Source organism: Camelina sativa, chromosome 15, assembly GCF_030686135.1.
Source record: "Camelina sativa cultivar CO46 ecotype springtype chromosome 15, ASM3068613v1".
In the NCBI taxonomy this organism is placed as follows: domain Eukaryota; kingdom Viridiplantae; phylum Streptophyta; class Magnoliopsida; order Brassicales; family Brassicaceae; genus Camelina; species Camelina sativa.
The window spans coordinates 22,477,002-22,501,378 of NC_141894.1; the positions used below are offsets into that span (position 1 = coordinate 22,477,002).

At 43.6% G+C, this 24,377-nt stretch overlaps 1 protein-coding gene across 1 annotated transcript; it reads right to left on the reverse strand.

Moving 5' to 3' along the window:
• Positions 1–1,612: 1,612 nt before the first annotated feature.
• LOC147926914 (uncharacterized) lies at positions 1,613–1,975 on the reverse strand. Its single transcript, XM_087487236.1, has one exon. The coding sequence runs from the start codon at positions 1,973–1,975 to the stop codon at positions 1,613–1,615; it is 363 nt and encodes a 120-aa protein (XP_087343362.1).
• Positions 1,976–24,377: the final 22,402 nt, after the last annotated feature.

Genomic DNA, 24,377 nt, shown 5'->3' on the forward strand with positions numbered 1-24,377 from the left:
AACACATACGTTTAATCTTACATACTCCTATCATATATATTACAATAGCAGTCTTTTGAATAAATTATTTGATTGGTGAAAAAAATATGAGACGATCAAATTTTTTTTTTTACTTCAACAATCTTTTTTTATGTAAAAGTGAGTATTTACATTTTTTAGAAACAGTAACTAATTGTATAATTTTCACAATCATTTTTTTATCTTATATAAAAAGTAATCTTTTTTTTTAATATAGCAACTAAAAATTAAAATAAGTAAACAATATTATAATTTTAAATTTTAAGGTATATATATATATATTTTATCTTATAATTAGATTTTAAATAAAATTAGGTTTTATTTTATCTATTTACTTTTATATAAAACCTTTTTAGGTTAGGTTTTGAATTTTTACATTTTTATTTTTTAAAATTTTAATAATGAATTGACATTTGTCAATATCTGAATGATATAATTGACACGTGTCACGATCTTGTTAATTAGTAATTTTGTCATCAAGGTTTATATAATAAAATTATAGCACATACTCCATAAATTTCTAAAAATAGCACTATTTAACATATTATAATATTTAAAAGTAATTTTTAGAAATTTTTTTTTAGGTTTGGGTTCTCAATTTCACATTTAAAATATAGTTTTAAGAGGTAAAGTTCAGCATTTGAATTTAGGGCTTAATTTTGAAAGATTAGTTTTAAAATATAATGTTGTTTTTGAAACTTTCAACTCACCTGAAAGATCCAGCTTGTAGGCGTTGCCATTAATCTTCTCCAAAATTTTGAATGGTCCATGTCCACATGATGAAAGTTTATAGCTCCTTTGGATTGGGAAATCTCTATGGTCTTATGTGTAGCCACACCCATTCTCCTACTTCATAAGTAATTTTCTTCCTGCCTTTGTTGGCTGCCCTAACTCGTTGCTCATTGGTTTTCTCAAGTCTCTCCTTAACTTCTAAATGGAGCTTCTTGATTTCCTCGGCCTTTTACTCCATCTAAGTCTAAGAAGTCTTTTTGTGGAAGTGGTGTTAAATCCAAAGGTGTGTTGGGATTGAACCCATAGACCACCTGAAAAGGAGACATTATTGTTGCACTATGGATAGCTCTATTATAAGCAAATTCAACAAAAGGTAAGGCCTCAAGCCAAGTTTTAAGCTTTTTCCCTATTGTTGCTCTTAGAAGTGTTCCAAGCGTGCGGTTGACTACTTTGGTTTGGTCATCAGTTTGTGGGTGACACGTGGTTGAGAATAGTAGCTTGGTGCCTAATTTTTTCTATAAGGTCCTCCAAAAGTGACCGAGAAACTTGGTGTCCCTGTCGGAAACAATAGTCCTTGGCACTCCATGCAATGTTACAACTTCTTTGAAGAAGAGGTCCACTTTTTGGGTTGCATCATTGGTCTTAGCACATGGTATAAAGTGATCCATTTTGGAAAACGGTCCACTACCACATATATTGAGTCCTTGTGACTGATTTTGGGTAAACCTAGCACAAAATCCATAAAAATATCAACCCAATGAGAAGTAGGAATCGGTAAGGGAAGATACAAACCGTGGGTTGGACTTTAGACTTTGCTTTCTTGCAAGTGATACACCATGCAATGAAAGTCTCCACGGATTTCTTAAGGTGAGGCCAGAAGAAATGGTTCTTTAAGCATGGCCAAAGTCTTCTCCACTCCAAAGTGTCTCATCAAGCGTCTTGCATGAGCTTTTCGGACTATAAGATCCCTACAAGAGCATTGCATGATACATAGTCGTTTATCTTTGAAAAGATATCCATTGTGAATGTAGAATGTTGTGTGACCTCCCTTGTCTGGGTTCTTATAGCTCTCTGCAAAGTTAGGATTAGACTCATATAAAGGTATAATCAATTCAAAACCAAGAACCTTTGCATCCATTGTAGAGATGAGAGCATGTCGTCTTGAAAGCGCATCTGCTACGATATGGTCATTTCTTTTCTTGTATTTAATGACATAGGGAAACATCTCTATAAACTCGAGCCACTTTGCATGCCTTCTCTTTAGGTTTTTTTGGCCCTCGCAGATGCTTTAAGGTCTCATGATCCGTGTGAATCACGCACTCCTTAGCGAGTAAATAGAGTTGCCAAGTCTCCATGGCGCGGACCAAGGCATACAACTCTTTGTCATATGTGGGATAGTTGAATGTTGCTCCATTGATTTTCTAACTGGAATAGGCTATTGGCTTGCCTCCTTGAGTAAGCACAACTCCAATACCTAAACCTGATGCATCACACTCAATCTCAAAAGTTTTAGTGAAGACCGGTCAAGCTAAAACTGGTGCATTCGATAACCGATCTTTGAGTGCTTTGAATGCTTGCTCCTGGACTTCTCCCCACCTAAACTCCACGTCCTTTTTGATCACAGCAGTTAGTGGTGCAGCAAGAGTGCTGAAATCCTTCACAAATCTCCTATAGAAACTAGCCAAGCCATGGAAACTTCTCACTTAACTAATGTTGGTTGGTGTCGGCCATTCTTGTGTAACTTTGACTTTCTATGCGTCCACTCTCAGTGTAATACCCCTCACCGCGACTAATGCTCGGACGTAACAGCCTTACCACGGCCGGCTAACTAAACCCCATTATTCCGGCAAGGAAGGACAATTTTGGCTCGGACGTTCGAAGAGCCACTACAAGGGAGTAATGAGGCACACCTAAGGACCGAGAGGGAAATGCTATATCAAGATTGATTCTCCGTCAAATGGGAAAAATGGTATGAAAGGCCAGGCTATCGGCAATGTCCCTAAGTTGTTCGAGGAATCCGTAGGTAAGATCATAGGATTAGACTTATCTAGGAAGCCTTAGCTGGTCTAGGAGATTAGGAAGGGTTAAGGAAATTCGGACTAAGGAAGGTTGGTACGGGTTAAGTTCGACGGTTGGCCATGGTAGTACCAGCGGACATAGGCAATCCAGGCAATGGTGGCACCGGCCAGCGCGGAATGGTCATCGGTAAGGCAGATAGTGGTATCACAGGTCGATGCGGATTACCCTCGGTAATTTTCACGAATAAAGGATGGGTCCGGTACGTAACATTCTCTTAAGCTTGTACGCGAGCAGGTACCTTATGTATCACCCGCCAGTTTGGTACCCAGTGGTCAGACACGGTCGTACCGGTACGCTAACGGATGGACGGTTGTGATGCACGGACGCTTGCTAAGGGAATGGGCGGCCAGGATCTTCCTCAAGGTGATGCTTATTTGATCAGCGTCCGCCCTTATCCATATGGCCGTGATGCTTATCCAAAACCGGTCATCCTTATTCGTTCGCTAGGTGTCGCCACCGGAGCTGTGAAGAGTGTCCGCTAGGTGTCACGCCAAGGAACGCCTTGAGCCACGTCCTGCTTACTTAAACCGACCTTGAGAGGCTATATAAACCCCTCTCCCTTGTCCATTTTTCCTCAGACCCAAAACTTACCTTAAAAACCTTAGCGCTAGGAAGAGATCACGGAGAGCAGCGAAGCGCGGGAAAAATCAAGGTGAGTTAGGTTAGTTTAATTTTTGTTTAGTTAATTATTTGACTGAGGTTAGTCTTAATTACTTGTTTAGTTTAGGATTAAGTTAGTTAAGTAGGATTAAGGTAGTTAAGTAAGATTAAGCAAGTTAAGTAGGATTAAGGTAGTTAATCAAGGTTAAGATAGTTAATCATGATTAAGGTAGATAATTATGATTAAGTTAGGATGATTAGGATTAAGTTTAGTTAATCATGATTTAGGTTGCTAATTAATATTAGAATGGTAATTAGCGCCTAAGCTAGAATTGCTTAGTGATTAGCATTAGGATTAAGATTGTTTAGTAGTGATTAGCGTTTGGTTTTGGAATGCTTAGCGTTTAGCATCTAAGTTAGAACTGTTTAGTAGTCGTTAGCGTGTAGGGTGTGGAATTGCTTGATTGTTATTGTTGTGTGATTGCTTGGTACGCCATTTCTTGTGTGACTGGATACTCTTGTTTGTGATATTGCTTGTTGCATGATATTTGCGTGCATCATCTTAGGTACCACCTGCATTGTTCCATTAGGACATGTTCATATTGCATTGTTATGTTACTTGTGTGATTGTTTGTTAGTATAGCATCGTGATGGTATATCCGGGATGCTGGACGGTTAGTCGCATTGCCGTTATGCTGTCGGATTGTTATACTGTTGTTTGCTGCATGTTAGTTAGCATCATTTAATTAAGTTTCATTAGGCGAATCATGAGGATCCCGTCGTTTGCTGTGCGTTGCGTGTAACCCCGTAACGTGATGGCTTACGAATGTCTAGAGCGGGTCATGACCGGCCAGACACTACATGACGATATAGTATAAAGGAATGTATATCATTGTAGACTTTGTGTCTAGGGTGGGGGAATTACCTTTGAGGAATGTATATCCTTGTAGACTTTGTGTCTAGGGTGGGGGCATTGCCTCGGGGAGATCATGTATTCGATAGGGGCCCAACTTAGAATAGAACATGCATATTTATTATCTCCGCTGCATATTTAAAGTCGAGTCTTCATGCATTGCATTTCGTTGCTTGTTGCATTATTGTTTGCTGGTTGCATTCGTATTGCTTATTGGCTTCGTATTGCTTGTTGATTGGGGATGGGTAGATGAGTAGGATTTCCTTGGGTAGATGAGTAGGATTTCCTTAGGTAGATGGGTAAGATTTCCTTAGATATCGGCCTCACTAAGTAATACTAGATTACTTATGATTCTACTTCTATTTTTCCAGGAATCCTTAGCCATAAGATCTCCGTAGTGAAGGCAACGTGACCAAGTGAATCAATGTAGGTTTTACAGCTTTTGTAAATTCTTTTACTATGTATATTATGTATGGTTTTCAAAAAGGATCCGAAAGCTATATATAAACGTTTTTGGTAACGATTTTCGCGTATACTATATCTATGTAAAGACTCGAATTTTTCAAAGGCTAAATGGTTATTCCAACTGATATTAAGTCTAGTCCTGACTTAACACAACTCTCGCTCACGGTACGGGTTGCAAAGCCCTAGGCTGTGTTCGGGAGGTTGGGCGCTCGCGGTTGGATGACCATGGTGATTGGTTTTGTTCCGAAAGCCTTGGTCGGCCGACTACGGGAGTCCTACGTAGCGCTCTCGATTTGTTCTTATATTTTAAGGGCGAGTCGGGGGTGTTACAAGCGTGGTATCAGAGCATGGTTAAACGATGCTATGGGAAACCATATTTTCAATGTTTTATCGAGTAAATGTGTCGCAAAAGCTGTCTAGGAAATTGATTCGGTCACTTGCTATTTCTAGAGTTATAGGAATGCCATAGGAGGTGGATTTGGTCCTTGTTAGATCCTAGGTTAGGATTGCTTATAAAGCGCAAATCTCACCTTAGTTTTCTTGTAGTATGCCACCTAAAAGAGGACGCGGACGTGGTAGTAGCCGTGAACACGGCAGGATGGGAAGAGGGGGTTGGACTACGGGTCTACCGCCCCCAGGGTATGTTTATCGTGAGATCGTTAGGGGGGAGTCGTCGAGGACTATTGCTGATTGTGGATCTAGCACTGCAAAGGATACTCTTCAGAAGCCAATCGAAATATTAAGAGAAGTTACCCCCGAGAAGAAGGTCGTGGAAGCCCCGGAGAGCTCCAAAGAATGTATTTGTTTGGAACCAGAGCCGGAGGAGAAAGAGGTGGTGATGGTAGAGGATTACATCAGTATCTCCTCAGGGTACTTTCAGTCTCTACGGGCATTTGGAAGACCCTCGAGTGTCATCGATATCTCTTCGGACAGTTCTGCCACACCATCCATCATTCCTAGTCCTTATACGAACGTACCCCTGATAGATGGAGACGACCTACTCGATTTAAACTTTGAAGATACTCCTGAACCACCTTTAGATGTCCCGGAGTTCACACTTCCTTCACCTACCTCGGTTGACATGGCCTGGATGGAGACTCCAGCTGTACAAGCGCTTGGGACGGATCTTCGAGCCGAAGTGATCCTGGTGGATGACATGGACAGTGCACCAGGTGCTCAGGTACCTTACTGCTTCCTGTGTGGACGTCTTGGGAATTACCCATTGGACTGTCAGCTCTATACCCCTTATGCACCGGTGTGCAACGTTTGTTTGATCTGTGGAGTAAGAGGACATTACTCCAGTATGTGCCCGGCGTTGAGGGTTGACACCCCAACACATGCTCCGACTCCTGCACCACCCCCGACTCACGGTACTAACCCGGCAGCTTCCCATACTCCGGCCACTGGTTACCCAGGTTGCTCCTGCTCCGAGTGTACCCTTATGTTCCCCTGATATGTGTAGATATCCTAAACCTTAGTTAGGTAAACCAGCACTAACCTCATTTTTGCGTGTACAGCGGCGGCTTGGGTTTGGCTCCTAGTAACTTGCAGCTCTATTTTGTTCCATCTTTTTGGGTGTGGATGGTTTATGACAAAGTTTGAATAAGCGGTCTGTGTATGTGGATACAACCGCGATGTTTAAAACTTATGTTATGTTATAACCATGTTATGTTTATATTTTTGCTTATGTCTTTGATTGCTTTATTTTGATTTATTTGCTTGTGTGTGATTGTTTATGTTTGTTAACTCAAGGAGTTTTAGCTTAAGCCGTGTAGAAGTTAGGGAGTCCGGAGAGCAAATGAAGAGAGTTAGGTAAAACCCTAGAAGTTAGGACGGTTATCCCAAAACCTCACTGACCGAGAGACAAGTCGATAGCCAAGCCATATACATTGACGTGGAGAATCACGCATGAAGACCAAGAGTAAAAGAAAGTTACATGGTGATATGGTACCTTAGCCGACACAAGGTTAGACGACAACACCGGAAGGCTAGGAAGGATGAGTTGACGACCCAACTCAAAGGAGAAAGATAATATGCAAGGCGCGCATTACGACGAAACAAAGGAGGAGGAAACACGTACAAAGCCAAAGAAGAGGGTGCAAGAAAATAATGGTGGAAACTATGATGATCACAAGGAGCCATTCGAAGACTGCATGAAGATGACGCTCGGAGCCTCCTAGTCGCGACCAAAATTGTAGAATTCGGGGACGAATTCTTTTAAGGGGGGGGGGAGAATGTAATACCCCTCACCGCGACTAATGCTCGGACGGAACAGCCTTACCACGGCCGGCTAACTAAACCCCATTATTCCGGCCGGCTAACAATTTTGGCTCGGACGTTCGAAGAGCCACTACAAGGGAGTAATGAGGCACACCTAAGGACCGAGAGGGAAATGCTATATCAAGATTGATTCTCCGTCAAATGGGAAAAATGGTATGAAAGGCCAGGCTATCGGCAATGTCCCTAAGTTGGTCGAGGAATCCGTAGGTAAGATCATAGGATTAGACTTATCTAGGAAGCCTTAGCTGGTCTAGGAGATTAGGAAGGGTTAAGGAAAGTCGGACTAAGGAAGGTTGGTACGGGTTAAGTTCGACGGTTAGCCATGGTAGTACCAGCGGACATAGGCAATCCAGGCAATGGTGGCACCGGCCAGCGCGGAATGGTCATCGGTAAGGCAGATAGTGGTATCACCGGTCGATGCGGATTACCCTCGGTAATTTGCACGAATAAAGGACGGGTCCGGTACGTAACATTCTCTTAAGCTGGTACGCGAGCAGGTACCTTGTGTATCACCCGCCAGTTCGGTACCCGGTGGTCGGACACGGCCGTACCGGTACGCTAACGGATGGACGGTTGTGATGCACGGATGCTTGCTTAGGGAATGGGCGGCCAGGATCTTCCTCAAGGTGATGCTTATCTGATCAGCGTCCGCCCTTATCCATATGGCCGTGATGCTTATCCAAAACCGGTCATCCTTATCCGTTCGCTAGGTGTCGCCACTGGAGCTGTGAAGAGTGTCCACTAGGTGTCACGCCAAGGAACGCCTTGAGCCACGTCCTGCTCACTTAAACCGACCTTGAGAGGCTATATAAACCCCTCTCCCTCGTCCATTTTTCTCAGACCCGAAATTTACCTTAAAAACCTTTGCGCTAGGAAGAGATCACGGAGAGCAGCGAAGCGCGGGAAAAATCGAGGTGAGTTTCCCAATCGCGTGTAATTAGCACGTGGATAGGTTAGTTTAATTTTTGTTTAGTTAATTATTTGGCTGAGGTTAGTCTTAATTACTTGTTTACTTTAGGATTAAGTTAGTTAATTAGGATTAAGGTAGTTAAGTAAGATTAAGCAAGTTAAGTAGGATTAGGGTAATTAATCAAGGTTAAGATAGTTAATCATGATTAAGGTAGATAATTATGATTAAGTTAGGATGATTAGGATTAAGTTTAGTTAATCATGATTTAGGTTGCTAATTAAGATTAGAATGGTAATTAGCGCCTAAGCTAGAATTGCTTAGTGATTAGCATTAGGATTAAGATTGTTTAGTAGTGATTAGCGTTTGGTTTCGGAATGCTTAGCGTTTAGCATCTAAGTTAGAACTGTTTAGTAGTCGTTAGCGCGTAGGTGTGGAATTGCTTGATTGTTATTGTTGTGTGATTGCTTGGTACGCCATTTCTTGTGTGACTGGATACTTTTGTTTGTGATATTGCTTGTTGCATGATATTTGCGTGCATCATCTTAGGTACCACCTGCATTGTTCCATTAGGACATGTTCATATTGCATTGTTATGTTACTTGTGTGATTGTTTGTTAGTATAGCATCGTGATGGTATAGCCGGGATGCTGGACGGTTAGTCGCATTGCCGTTATGCTGTCCGATTGTTATACTGTTGTTTGCTGCATATTAGTTAGCATCATTTAATTAAGTTGCATTAGGCGAATCATGAGGATCCCGTCGTTTTCTGTGCGTTGCGTGTAACCCCGTAACTTGATGGCTTACGAATGTCTGGAGCGTGTCATGACCGGCCAGACACTACATGACGATGTAGTATAAAAGAATGTATATCCTTGTAGACTTTGTGTCTAGGGTGGGGGCATTACCTTTGAGGAATGTATATCCTTGTAGACTTTGTGTCTAGGGTGGGGGCATTGCCTCGGGGAGATCATGTATTCGATAGGGGCCCAACTTAGAATAGAACATGCATATTTATTATCTCCGCTGCATATTTAAATTCGAGTCTTCATGCATTGCATTTCGTTGCTTGTTGCATTATTGTTTGCTGGTTGCATTCGTATTGCTTATTTGCTTCGTATTGCTTGTCTATTAGGGATGGGTAGATGAGTAGTATTTTCTTGGGTAGATGAGTAGGATTTCCTTAGGTAGATGAGTAAGATTTCCTTAGATATCGGCCTCACTAAGTAATACTAGATTACTTATGATTCTACTTCTATTTTTTCCAGGAATCCTTAGCCATAAGATCTCCGTAGTGAAGGCAACGTGACCAAGTGAATCAATGTAGGTTTTACAGCTTTTGTAAATTTTTTTACTATGTATATTATGTATGGTTTTCAAAGAGGATCCAAAAGCTATATATAAATGTTTTTGGTAACGATTTTCGCGTATACTATATCTATGTAAAGACTCGGATTTTTCAAAGGCTAAATGGTTATTCCAACTGATATTAAGTCTAGTCCGGACTTAACACAACTCTCGCTCACGGTACGGGTTGCAAAGCCTTAGGCCGTGTTCGGGAGGTTGGGCGCTCGCGGTTGGATGACCAGGGTGATTGGTTTTGTTCCGAAAGCCTTGGTCGGCCGACTACGGGAGTCCTACGTAGCGCTCTCGATTTGTTCTTATATTTTAAGGGCGGGTCAGGGGTGTTACACTCAGTCCCTGTGAACTTACTATAAAGCCTAAGAAGAAAAGTTCATTAGTACAAATGGTGCACTTCTTAAGGATGGCATAAAGACCATCATTTTGAAGCGTTTTAATAACTTGTTCTAAATGATATAAGGCCTTAGAACTTGGTTCATAAGCCCCATGAAGGTTCTTGGTGCATTTGTAAGCCCAAATGGCATGACTAGCCAATCATAGAGACCTTGCTTGGTCTTAAATGTCGTTTTCCACTCATCTCTTTGCAAAATTCAAGTTAAAAACCAGCAATAAAATCAGGTTTAGATAAGTTCACAAAATTACTAAATCAAATCTCTTTGCAGAAAGTAATTTTGCTCACCAAAGGTTTTATCAAGAAAATCAATTATATTCTCATACCAATCAATAATCCTAAGATCTAAATCCAGATGACTAATCAAAGATCTAGCATTAAAAACAACCTATGGTGAAGAACAAGAAAGATAATGAATCCTAAATAATAACAGATCTAACAATCCATGAAATCCCTAATGAGAAACCCTAAACCTAACTAGCAGATCTACTCAGACATAATTAATGAAACACAAAACATCTTCTGAATAAATTGCATTAATAGATTAAAGGAAGAAATAAAGGAGTTCTGAATCTTCTCTGAAGGAGTCTTGATTCTTCTCTCCAAAAGCTCTCTAAAAATCTCTCAGGATTTTGCTCTCAAAAGTTGCAGGGAAAAATAAAGCTTAGGTCTAAACAATGACCATAAAAATCCTATTTATATTCCTAAACACGGCCAGGGGCTAATGATGCAAATAAGGAAAACTTTGGGGCAGCTTTGTAAATCTTCAAAACTTATGCGGAAAACTTCCAATTTCGTATTTGGCTTTGTGTCGATCGATACATCACTTGCATCGACCGATGCAAGTCTCTGAACTTCGTCTCCCATCTTTGCAGCTCAGCCTCAATGCTTGATTATGCTCCAAATCCTCCTAATTAGCTCCATTAAGCTCCCATCCATGCTAAATCCTATAAAGACTCAAAAAGAATCTAAAAACACCAAAAAGACTCTATAAATAAGACTTATATCATGGCTAAAAGCACCTAAAAACCATGATATATCAACTCCCCCAGACTTAGCCTTTGCTTGCCCTCAAGCAAAACATAAACTTCATTTGTGAAAGAGGTTTGAAAACACAGAAACTCATTTTCCTTTCAAAGTAATGCCATGATCATCCAAACCTTAATCCACATGCTTAGCAGATAAATCCAAATCGAACCACCATGTACTTCTCCGTTGACTTTCATAGCATCCCAAATTCAAACCAAATTCCACTACTTCCTCCATTAAGCTTTCATCGGTGAGTCTCATCAATTTGATCAATATCAAGAACCTTCTAGACTCATTCCCGTACAATACCATAACAAGCAAGACATGTCTTTTACCACATGTGGTACTCTTTCTCTCCCCCAGACTTATTCTTTTTAATTTTCCTTAGAGCTTTGCTTTGTTTTCTTTTTTTTTGTCAAAGTTGTAGGCGAATAATGGGGTCATCGGTAATTTACCTATCCCTCGCTTCCAAGCTTTGTGTGATCATTTGACTTAAGAGTAGAATAATGAGGTCACAGGTAATTTACCCACCTCTCTAAACTGATCAAAACCATCTCATCTTTTATTCTCTCTTTTTTTTTTTAAACAAACTCTCAGGAAAAATCTTTTAAACTTAAATAAGGGAGAGGAGTACCATTTTCTTTCTGAAGTCTTACTTGTCAGGTATGAACAAGGAGTCAAGCTCTATGAAAATCAATCTCCTTGATGAGGTAAAAAGAAAAGTACAGAAATTACCTCAAGCTTTTATGGATTATATTGGAAATTCGGATGTCTCTGGTTCGCTGGTCAGCCATTGGATTTTTCATTAGTCGGATTTGTGGATTCAATCTGCAGCATTAATCAACCAAGGCAGTACACTAAAAAGAAAAGTCATAGTTCCCAACAAAATTTTGACTCAATAAAACTACTTTTTTTTTTCAAAAACAAAAACGTAGTTAGTAACTGCCTCCCCCAGACTTAAACAACACTGTCCCCAGTGCTATCAAGTAAGAGATTGGCGAATAAAATAAAAATAAACGAAAATCAAAAGAAAAAATGAAAAAGAAAAACCTACCAGTGGGTTGCCACCCACTAAGCGCTTGTTTTCAGTCATTAGCTTGACTGTGTCGGATCTCAGGCATCCGGTAGATCAGAACAGGGCAGTGAATGCTTCCGAGAGAAAATCCTCTTCATCCAAGAGGGTGTATAGGCAGTTTGTGCATGAGATCTGCCAAGGATGTGAGGAACAGGGCCAGGGCGAGACTGAGGTATGATTGGCTTTCTTTTAAGTCCTGCAAAATCATCAACTAGAGAAACCAGTGCTCTATAATAATCTCGTGGCTTGATTAACTGCACAATAGTTTTTGTACCTTTGAAATTCTTATTGATGATAGGAGAAGGTTTGGGAGAAGGAGATGCATACCTTGGCCTTACCTGTGGGTTCTGGACTGTGGAATGGTGAGATTTCAGCTTTACAACTGGTCTATGACTTGCAGCTAAGGATTCAACGCGAGAATCTTCGGTTTTGGACAAGTCCGAACTGACTTTGGAAGGAGTGTCGATCGATGCAACAGCTGCATCGATCGATGCAGTGCCTGCAACTCGTGTTTCTTCAACGATTCTACAACTTTCCTCAGCAATCCGTGTTTCCATTACAAAAACATCATCTACCAGCGACTTGTCATGCATCAGAACCTCATCATGGTCTCTAGTACTGATTAGATGATTGCCACCCCAATCTTCAAGCTTAGCAGCTTGCTTGCTCACTTTCTCAATAGTCTCCAACTCCTTGACATACCCAGCAGTAATGTCTTCATGAAGCTCTATTGTCACACCCGCAAACCAATTTTTTGGTATTTTGGTAAGGGTGTCGATCGACACCTTCTAGTGAGGCATCGATCGACACCAGTTGTGGCCGGTTTGGTCGGTTCAATTTTAATTGTCTGGTTTGCGTGGTTGGTTTAGGAAATCCCTAAAATCGAGTTTTAGAGGAAGAAAACGACCTAGGGTCATGTTGTTTTGGGTTATTCGCCGTTTTTGAGAGAAAAACAAAGAGAGAGTGTTCTTGAGCTTTTGGGAAGAGATTGAGAGATTCCTTGCTGTTCTTGGGAGATCTAAGGCTGGGAAGGTGTTAGAAGCTTGCTAGGAGTGAGGGAATTCATTCTTGTTGGTCAGAATCTTCTTGAAAGAGGTGAGTGCATGACCATGGCTTATCTAAGCTAAGATCTCTAGATTTTATGTGATTTGGTGCTTATGTGGTTGTTTCTTTGAGTTCTCTATGGTATTTCGTCGCTGTTTTGGCTGGGTTTGGCTTCTGGGAGTGCAAGGAGCGGATTGGAGAAGATTGGAGGCGAGATTCGGAGTTTTTGATTGAGGGAAATCGCTGCTCGGCAACGGTGTCGATCGACACCAGTTGGGGTGTCGGTCGATACCAACCCGAGGACGGCTCGGGACTTTGGCGAGTGTCGATCGATGCCATGTGGAGGTGTCGGTCGACACAAACTAGGGTTTTCGGGAGTGTCGGGCAGGGTGTCGATCGACACCAGTATGGTGTCGGTCGACACCAGATTGTCAGTGTCGATCGACACCATTTGGTGTCGGTCGACACCCTTCTTTCAGCTACGACGGATTGCTGTGTGTTTTGTATAATGCCTGGTTTGTTTTATTGATTGTTGTTTGTGGCATGTAGAGATCTTATTGCTTGTGTGTATAGCCCAGTAGATGGGAGGATTGCCTCATTGAGTGTTTATCAAATACTCATGCATCTCAATTTGTGTTTGTGGTGCAGGTAAAGGCAAAGTGTGATCGTGGAATCAAGGCAATGAAGAGGAGGATGTTCTAGGGACTCGATTGGATGTTTTTTGGCATTGCTAGGTTGCTAGAGTTGGGTTATTAGAAACATTGCTAGGTTGCTGATTCCTTGTTTCTTGTTGTTTGGTATTGAGATATTGCCTTTGCTATAATATTGGTTTGTTATTGGTTATTATTGGTTTATTATTGGATATTGATTATGTTATTCCGCTGTTGAATGTGTTTGTGGTTAGGTGGCTAGTGGGTATGGGACCACTAGCTGTAGTTTATTTTATTATATTAAATTTATTATTTATTATTAAAAAAAAAAAAGGTCGGTCGTTTCATTTTGGTATCAGAGCCCTTAAGGTTCTAGGTTTGGGTTCACTAGGTTTCTGTTGTGATGTTTAGGATTGCATATCTTGATTGATTATGTGAGTTAGTCAATTGTTTGTGGCATGGAGTCCTAGAACATCCTCTTCGAGCCTTCAATGAGATTCCACGGTGAGTTATTGTTATGTTTCTTTGTGTGGTATTGATTTGTTTTATGCTTGATAGCCTCTGTTCTTGGAAGATCAGTGGTTAAGGTGTTTGAGTTGTTGGTCGTAGACGGGGACGTGGTCGTGGTCATTGTCGGGCGGGTCTCGAGGTCAGCGAGTGTGTGGTCCAGAGTTCCACGAGGAGGTACGTCAGAGGGTCGCAAGCGTATCAGGAGGGACCAGAGGGGGTTAGCCGGTGAGCGTGCCGGTGGTGCTGGGAACCCAGGTGTGGGGTTGCAGCAGGTGGAGCCCAGGGTCGAGATGATCGCTTGGTGGATCGGTTGGCGTGCTGTTGGAGCGGTTACCGAGAGGGGTACTAGTGTAGGCTCCAGTGGTGCAGCCGAGGGCTGCGGATGTTGAGGACTTTCCACCTTATGTTAAGAGGATGGAGCGGTTGTAGATGACCGGTATGAGATTATTCTCAAGGGGTATCGGACCTAGAGAGGCGGATAGGTGGACATTTGCAGTTGGAGCAGATATTTCTCTGTTTGGGGGTTAATCCAGTTGGATATTAGAATTTTAGTGGGCAGGTGTAACATTGCAATGTTATACTCGGACCACAGGAGGTACTTTGTGTCGAGAGATGTTTATATTCGTTAAGGATTGTTGCTCCTAAGGGGATGGTGATTCCCCTGAATACCGATAGCTCGAGGGGCTGAGGGCTCCGAGAGTGGCAGAGGGGATGATTTTCCCCTGAGGGGATGAGTAGTTCCCCTGATACCGAGACATTGAGGATTATGGTCCAAGAGTGAGACAGTATAACTCGAAGACGCTGGTCTGAGAGTGAGATCGGTATGGCTCAAAGGTTGCGACCTAAGAGAGAAAGAGTTGGGAGCAAGCAATGTATAGAACGTGAGTATGAACATAACGACGGAATGTAGACCTCCAGAGTGATGATGGTTTAATCTTGGATTTTAGGATTATATTGGCTGGTGGGCCAGGGTTTTATGACCGGAGCGGTCAAGAATGTGTGGCTGATGTGCCATGATTGAGTGGCCGGTGGTGCTAGAGTCCCGAGAAGGAGAGCTGCAGCAGATACCAGCCGGAAAGGGCTTGGTTGCCAGGTACATAAGATTCACGAGAAGCCTTCATGGCAGGATAAACTAATCGTTGCAATGATGTTGGATGAAGTTCATTGGAGATGGACAGGGTTGCTAGATTCAAGGTTTTGGTAAGCTTGTTGGAGGGAATAAGTCAAGTGGTTTGAGTTAGCGGCCTGCAAAGCATTTGAAGCGGTGAATCAGAATATGCGAGCGTATGGTACTTGTTTGTTTTATTACGTTCGTATTGATGATTTGCTGTGGAGAATTGCCAAGCGGAAAGCTATCTTTGGAATAAGCTAACTTGTGGAAGTTTTCCTAACTGGCAAGTTACTAGAGGTTTTTGGAGGAACAAGAGGGTTGATATTCAGGTGGCGGCGAGTTGATGTCGGCATACTTGAGTGTTTTTTTAGTTGAGCTGAAGAAGTAACTAGAGGATTTATGGAGCAAGGGATTCATACGTTCTAGTGTATCACTGTGGAGAGCACCGGTGTTGTTTGTTAAAAAGAAGGACGGAAGTCTCCGCTTGTGTATAGATTAATGGGGTTTTGAACCGGGTTACTGTGAAGAACAAGTACCCTCTTCCTAGGATCGATGAGTTGTTGGATCAGTTGAGGGGTGCTACTCGGTTCTCTAAGGTAGATCTGGCGTCGGGTTATCATCAGATACCGATAGATGAGGCAGATGTAAGGAAGACTGCTTTCAGGACGAGGTATGGGCACTATGAGTTTGTGGTGATGCCTTTCGGATTGACTAACGCACCAGCAGCGTTTATGAGATTGATGAACAGTGTGTTTCAGGAGTTTCTGGACGTGTCTGTCATCACTTTCGTCGACGATATCCTGGTATTTTCTAAGAGTCCTAAGGAGTATGCAGTGAATTTGAGGGCAGTTTTGGAGAAGCTGCGGGAGCAGAAGTTATTTGCTAAGTTGAGCAAGTGTAGTTTTTGGCAGCGTGAGATGGGTTCTCTGGGTCACATTGTTTCTGCAGAGTGAGTTTCTGTAGATCTGGAGAAGATTCAGGCTATCAGGGATTGGCCTAGACAACAGAATGTCACTAAGATCAGGAATTTCCTTGTTTGACAGGTTACTACAGGACCATGAGATGAAGTCTCAGGTAGGAGAGATCAGTGCGTTGAGCTTGTGTGTGGTTTCTAGAGAACCATTGGGTTAGGAGGCGGCTTATGGAGCAGATCTTCTGAGCAGGGTGTGGTTGGCTCAGGAGAAGGATTTGGGGCTGGTGAATGTCTCTAAGGATATTGATTCAGAGTATCAGGTCTCAGCTAATGGTACTATCTTGGTGCGCAGTCGGATTTGTGTGCCCAAGGATGAGGATTTGAGATGGGTGATCTTGAGGGAGGGTCATGCGAGCATGTTTTCTATTCATTCAGGAGCGACTAAGACGTACCATGATCTCAAGAGGTACTATCACTAGGTCCGGATGAAGAAGGTTGTAGCTAGTTGGGTCGCGAGGTGTGATGTGTGTCAGCTAGTGAAGGCTGAGCATCAGGTTCCTGGCGGGTTACTGAAGAGTCTACCCATTCCTGAGTGGAAGTGGGATATGATCACTATGGACTTTGTGGTAGGATTGCCAGTGTCACGGACCTTTGATGCTATTTGGGTCATCGTGGACCGGTCGACTAAGTCAGCATATTTTCTGGCCATTAAGAAGACTGATGGAGCAGCGGTCTTGGCTAAGAAGTATGTGAGAGAGATAGTCAGATTGCATGGGGTGCCAGCGAGCATTGTGTCTGATAGAGATTCTAAGTTCACTTCGGTGTTCTGGAAGGCATTTCAGGCGGAGATGGGCACTAAGGTGCATATGAGTACAGCTTATCATCCCCAGACAGATGGACAGTCTGAGAGGACGATCCAGACGCTGGAGGATTTGTTGGGGATATGTGTGTTGGATTGAGGTGGCCATTGGGCAGATCACCTGAACCTGTTAGAGTTTGCTTACAACAACAGTTATCAGGCGAGTATTAAGATGGCTCCTTATGAGGCTTTGTATGGGAGGCCATGTCGTACACCATTATGTTGGACTCAGGTGGGGGAGAGGAGCATGTTTGGTGCTAGTTTTGTTCAGGAGACCTCAGAGAAGATTCGGGTTCTCAAACTGAACATGAAGGAGGCTCAGGATAGGCAGAGGAGTTATGCAGATAGGAGGAGGAGAGATCTTGAGTTTCAGGTAGGAGACAGAGTGTACCTCAAGATGGCCATGTTGCAGGGTCCGAACAGGTCATTGTCAGAGACTAAGTTGAGTCCGAGGTATATGGGTCCATTCAGAGTGATTGAGCGGGTTGGACCAGTGGCATATAGATTGGAGTTACCTGAGGTTATACGTGCATTCCATAAGGTTTTCCATGTGTCTATGTTGCGGAAGTGTCTCCGTGAGGGTGAGCAGGTGTTCGCTAAGATTCCTGAGGATCTTCAGCCTAACATGACTTTGGAGGTGAGACCAGTGAGGGTTCTCGAGAGGAGGATCAAGGAACTTCGGAAGAAGAAGATTCCTTTGATGAGAGTCCTGTGGGACTGTGATGGTGTTGAGGAGCAGACTTGGGAGCCTGAGGCAAAGATGAAGGCAAGGTTCAAGAAGTGGTATGAGAAGCAAGCCGCGACTTGAGCTTGTTTAGCCTGGTCCCATCTGTAATCCGTGGCTGGAGCGGGAATGGAGTATTCCAGCCCATCTCTCTTGTTACTCGGTCGCTTGGGGTGGTTGGTTGTGCGACTCAGTAACAAGATGAGGTGGTGTTGGGGTACAAAGTTTCCGTGAGGCGGGGTTGTGAAGGAAAGTTTCCTGAGGGAGAAGTTTTCCAAAAGTGGAAAGTTTCCAAAGTTGGAAAGTGCTAAATATGGAAAGTTTTGTGGGAGTTAGAATTTGTCCATTTTAGCGGTGGAGAGCCTTAAAAGGGGCTTGTGTGTGGCCTTAGTGGCGGAATTTTGAGTCAGTGTGCCCGTGGGTGGCGGTCTTTTTAGACAATGTGTGGTCTTTGTGATGGGCTTTTTAGCCAGAGTGTCTTTGTGACGGTCCTCTTTAGGACATTTGTGTGGCCTTGGTGGCGGTCCTTTCTAGGACATTTGTTTGGCCTTTGTGGCAGGCTGTTTAGCCAGAGTGTCTTTGTGACGGTCCTTCGGGACAGATGGCCTTTGTGGCGGGCTGTTTAGCCAGAGTGTCTTTGTGACGGTCCTTCGGGACAGATGGTCTTTGTGACGGTCCTTCGGGACAGATGGCCTTTGTGGCGGGCTGTTTAGCCAGAGTGCCTTGGTGGCGGTCCTCTTTAAGACATTTGTTTGGTCTTGGTGGCGGTCCTCTTTAGGACATTTGTTTGGCCTTGGTGGCGGTCCTCTTTAGGACATTTTGTTTGGCCTTTTGTGGCGGCCCTTGTGGCGTGTATATGATCCTTGTGTGGTCATGAGGTATTCCGGTGAGGGAATATGTGGTTGGTAGGACATTGAGATGTTTTACGCGAGCCACGGGAAGGAAACCTGGATAGGGATAGGACTCAGACGTGTTCAGAATCGTTTGCTCGCGACTCTTGGGGGACTTAGGTTCTCCTAGTACTGCCATATTCAGAGACTTTGTGGCTCGGGAGTATGGTTGGTATATCGACTTCGGATGACGATCCGGGGGCGCGCTGTAGGGTGGCAACCCGAGAGACGAGTTTGGACTTTTCCTTATATTTTATGGCATGCGGGCTTCGGCCTGATGAGGAGCCAACATTTGGCATGCAGACTTAGGTCTGATGAGGAGCCAATAAAAACTCAAGGTTTAGGCCTATGAGTAAAGGGAAGTCCAAAAAGTCAAGAGCAAATGAAGCCTGGAGCGTGAGTCTATCGCCTAGAGGTGACCTTCTGTAGATCGGTCGGAGGAGTGCGGGCCGTGGAGACGGTTGCACGGGAGTCCTTGGCTGATGGTTGTTCGAGATTCGAGGACAAATCTAGATTGGTGGGGGAGAATTGTAACACCCAATTTTTTGGTATTTTGGTAAGGGTGTCGATCGACACCTTCTAGTGAGGCATCGATCGACACCAGTTGTGGCCGGTTTGGTCGGTTCAATTTTAATTGTCCGGTTTGCATGGTTGGTTTAGGAAATCCCTAAAATTGAGTTTTAGAGGAAGAAAACGACCTAGGGTCGTGTTATTTTGGGTTATTCGCCGTTTTTGAGAGAAAAACAAAGAGAGAGTGTTCTTGAGCTTTTGGGAAGAGATTGAGAGATTCCTTGCTGTTCTAGGGAGATCTAAGGCTGGGAAGGTGTTAGAAGCTTGCTAGGAGTGAGGGAATTCGTTCTTGTTGGTCATAATCTTCTTGAAAGAGGTGAGTGCATGACCATGGCTTATCTAAGCTAAGATCTCTAGATTTTATGTGATTTGGTGCTTATGTGGTTGTTTCTTTGAGTTCTCTATGGTATTTCGTCGCTGTTTTGGCTGGGTTTGGCTTATGGGAGTGCAAAGAGCGGATTGGAGAAGATTGGAGGCGAGATTCGGAGTTTTTGATTGAGGGAAATCGCTGCTCGGCAACAGGGTCGGTCGACACTAGTTGGGGTGTCGGTCGATACCAACGCGAGGACGGCTCGGGACTTTGGCGAGTGTGGATCGATGCCATGTGGAGGTGTCGGTCGACACAAACTAGGGTTTTCGGGAGTGTCGAGCAGGGTGTCGGTCAACACTAGTATGGTGTCGGTCGACACCAGATTGTCAGTGTCGATCGACACCATCTGGTGTCGGTCGACACCCTTCTTTCAGCTACGACGGATTGCTGTGTGCTTTGTATAATGCCTGGTTTGTTTTATTGATTGTTGTTTGTGGCATGTAGAGATCTTATTGCTTGTGTGTATAGCCCAGTAGATGGGAGGATTGCCTCACTGAGTGTTTATCAAATACTCATGCATCTCAATTTGTGTTTGTGGTGCAGGTAAAGGCAAAGTGTGATCGTGGAATCAAGGCAATGAAGAGAAGGATGTTCTAGGGACTCGATTGGATGTTGTCTGGCATTGCTAGGTTGCTAGAGTTGGGTCATTAGAAACATTGCTAGGTTGCTGGTTCCTTGTTTCTTGTTGTTTGGTATTGAGATATTGCCTTTGCTATAATATTGGTTTGTTATTGGTTATTATTGGTTTATTATTGGATATTGATTATGTTATTCTGCTGTTGAATGTGTTTGTGGTTAGGTGGCTAGTGGGTATGGGACCACTAGCTGTAGTTTATTTTATTATATTAAATTTATTATTTATTATTAAAAAAAAAAAGGTCGGTCGTTTCATTTTGGTATCAGAGCCCTTACGGTTCTAGGTTTGGGTTCACTAGGTTTCTGTTGTGATGTTTGGGATTGCATGTCTTGATTGATTATGTGAGTTAGTCAATTGTTTGTGGCATTGAGTCCTAGAACATCCTCTTCGAGCCTTCAATGAGATTCCACGGTGAGTTATTGTTATGTTTCTTTGTGTGGTATTGATTTGTTTTATGCTTGATAGCCTCTATTCTTGGAAGATCAGTGGTTAAGGTGTTTGAGTTGTTGGTCGTGGACGGGGACGTGGTCGTGGTCATTGTCGGGCGGGTCTCGAGGCTAGCGAGTGTGTGGTCCAGAGTTCCACGAGGAGGTACGTCAGAGGGTCGCAAGCGTATCAGGAGGGACCAGAGGGGGTTAGCCGGTGAGCGTGCCGGTGGTGCTGGGAACCCAGGTGTGGGGTTGCAGCAGGTGGAGCCCAGGGTCGAGATGATCGCTTGGTGGATCGGTTGGCGTGCTGTTGGAGCGGTTACCGAGAGGGGTACTAGTGTAGGCTCCAGTGGTGCAGCCGAGGGCTGCGGATGTTGAGGACTTTCCACCTTATGTTAAGAGGATGGAGCGGTTGTAGATGACCGGTATGAGATTATTCTCAAGGGGTATCGGACCTAGAGAGGCGGATAGGTGGACATTTGCAGTTGGAGCAGATATTTCTCTGTTTGGGGGTTAGTCCAGTTGGATATTAGAATTTTAGTGGGCAGGTGTAACATTGCAATGTTATACTCGGACCACAGGAGGTACTTTGTGTCGAGAGATGTTTATAGTCGTTAAGGATTGTTGCTCCTAAGGGGATGGTGATTCCCCTGAATACCGATAGCTCGAGGGGCTGAGGGCTCCGAGAGTGGCAGAGGGGATGATTTTCCCCTGAGGGGATGAGTAGTTCCCCTGATACCGAGATCTTGAGGATTGTGGTCCAAGAGTGAGACGGTATAACTCGAAGACGTTGGTCTGAGAGTGAGATCGGTATGGCTCAAAGGTTGCGACCTAAGAGAAGAAGAGTTGGGAGCAAGCAATGTATAGAACGTGAGTATGAACATAACGACAGAATGTAGACCTCGAGAGTGATGATGGTTTAATCTTGGATTTTAGGATTATGTTGGCCGGTGGGCCAGGGTTTTATGACCGGAGCGGTCAAGAATGTGTGGCTGATGTGCCATGATTGAGTGGCCGGTGGTGCTAGAGTCCCGAGAAGGAGAGCTGCAGCAGATACGAGCCGGAAAGGGCATGGTTGCCAGGTACATAAGATTCACGAGAAGCCGTCATGGCAGGATAAACTAATCGTTGCGACGATGTTGGATGAAGTTCATTGGATATGGACAGGGTTGCTAGATTCAAGGTTTTGGTAAGCTTGTTGGAGGGAATAAGTCAAGTGGTTTGAGTTAGCGGCCTGCAAAGCATTTGAAGCGGTGAATCAGAATATGCGAGCGTATGGTACTTGTTTGTTTTATTACGTTCGTATTGATGATTTGCTGTGGAGAACTGCCAAGCGGAAAGCTATCTTTAGAATAAGCTAACTTGTGGAAGTTTTCCTAATTGGCAAGTTACTAGAGGTTTTTGGAGGAACAAGAGGGTTGATATTCAGGTGGCGGCGAGTTGATGTCGGCATACTTGAGTGTTTGTTTAGTTGAGCTGAAGAAGTAACTAGAGGATTTATGGAGCAAGGGATTCATACGTTCTAGTGTATCACCGTGGAGAGCACTGGTGTTGTTTGTTAAAAAGAAGGACGGAAGTCTCCGCTTGTGTATAGATTAATGGGGTTTTGAACCGGGTTACTGTGAAGAACAAGTACCCTCTTCCTATGATCGATGAGTTGTTGGATCAGTTGAGGGGTGCTACTCGGTTCTCTAAGGTAGATCTGACGTCGGGTTATCATCAGATACCGATAGATGAGGCAGATGTGAGGAAGACTGCTTTCAGGACGAGGTATGGGCACTATGAGTTTGTGGTGCTGCCTTTCGGATTGACTAACGCGCCAGCAGCGTTTATGAGATTGATGAACAGTGTGTTTCAGGAGTTTCTGGACGTGTCTGTCATCACAATCATAGATGTCCCTTCTTCACATCTATGATTGCACCAGCTGTAGCCAAGAAAGAGCGTCGTAAGATGAGAGGATCATTAGGCTCTTGGTAATATTTCAGTACCACAAAGTCAGTGGGAATCATGCAATCTCCAATCCTGATTGGAATATCCTCTAAGACACCTTCAGGAATCCTCCTAGATCGATCAGCTAAGATAAGAGAGATCTTAGTTGGGTTAAAATCCGTCATCCCAAGTCTCACAGCAACAGAATGGGGCATCAAATTGATACTAGAGCCGAGATCACATAGAGAGTGAGGAAACCTTCCTGTGGAGATAGAGCAATCTAACACAAAACTTCCAGGATCTGGTAACTTCTCTGCAATCCTACTCTGAATCACTGCACTTACTTCCTTAGAGACAACCACCTCTTGCTTCTTATCCTTCTTCCTCTGTGGAGACTGCTTCAACATAATTGAGCTGACATCCTTTGTAAGCAGTGCTCCTTCGTCAGGACTCAAACCACTAGTGACCATTCTCTTGACATACCGCTTAATTCCAGGAGAAAACTTGACAGCATCAATCAAAGGCATCTCTATCATCACCTTATCCATCATAGCCTTGCATCTAGCTTCTTCAATCTCCTGTTTGGATCTCCTAGGCTTGGGAAAAGGAACTTTAGGCTTGTACACTCTCTCAGCAACTAGAATCGGAGCTTTCATAACTCCCTTCTCAGTCTCGATGTTGCATCGGTCGATGCTAGAGTTGCATCGGTCGATGCTGTCTTGCAAAGTCAACCCTTCTACGACCACTGAGGATTGTGTCGATCGATGCTCAGCAGCTGCATTGGTCGATGCTAGATCAAGTGACGTATCTTCATCTCCTTCCTTCACCAAAATCGCATTACAAGCATGGTGGGGATTCTCAGTTCTTCTGGAAAGAAGTTCCTCTTGTCTTTTAACAGACCCAGCAGTCTGAATCACTTGATTCTCCAGCTTCTTGACATGAGTATTTAATGCATCAAATTTCCCAGTCAGCTCAGTGTAAACAGAATCAATCTTCCCATTGAAGTCTACTGTTAACTTCTGTTGACCTTCCAAAATCTGTCCAATCATTGATTCCATCTTGCTTTCAGAATTGGGTGGAGGGAGGGGTTGGTAAAAAGAAGATCCATAGTTCCTTGTGAAATTGCTGTTTGGATTTCCTGTGAAGGAATTCTTCTGACCAAATCTCTAATTTTGATACCCTGCTCCATACACATAGTTGACATCTTCTGTAATCTCTGGCTTTGGCTCAAAAGTTTCAACATCTTCAGCAAAATGGACAGACTTCTTTCCCACAAGAAGATTATGCACTGTATCCAACTTAGCATTCACTGCAGCAAACTGATTTGAACCATGGCCTTCATGTGCTCGCCTTTCTATCAACTTTTCAGCGTCATCTGGGTACCTTGTCTTGAAGTTCCCATCACTAGCAGCATCCAAAGCCATCTGATATCTCCAGTCAATCCCGCTAAAGAAGATACTAATCAGCTGTACCTCTGAAAACCCATGATGCAGACAATCTCTCTGATATGCTTTGAACCTCACCCAAGCAGCTTTGTAAGATTCAGTAGATCCTTGTCTAAAGGTGGAAAGCTTGATCCTCAGCTCATCAGACATCGCATCATCATAGAAATAGTTCAAGAATGCCACCTTGATGTCATGCCAGGTTGTCAGAGATCTTGGTTTGAGCTGCCTTAGCCAATGAGAAGCTTCCCCAGCAAGAGAGTAGGGGAAAAGCTTGCAGTAGAGGTAGTCTTCAGTGACTCCATTAGCCTTGATGCTTGTGACTATATCCTCAAAGTGCTCTATGTGGTCAAGAGGCTTCTCACTTGGCAAGTTCTGGAATGGCCTTTGTCCAACCAGAGTAAAGTAGGCAGGCTTCAGCTCAAAGTCATTCCTTGGGAATGGAGGAG

What these genes read in the sequence shown, in the direction of transcription:
- LOC147926914 (XM_087487236.1), bottom strand. Translation starts at nt 1,975, where the DNA reads ATGTTTCCCTATGTCATTAAATACAAGAAAAGAAATGACCATATCGTA.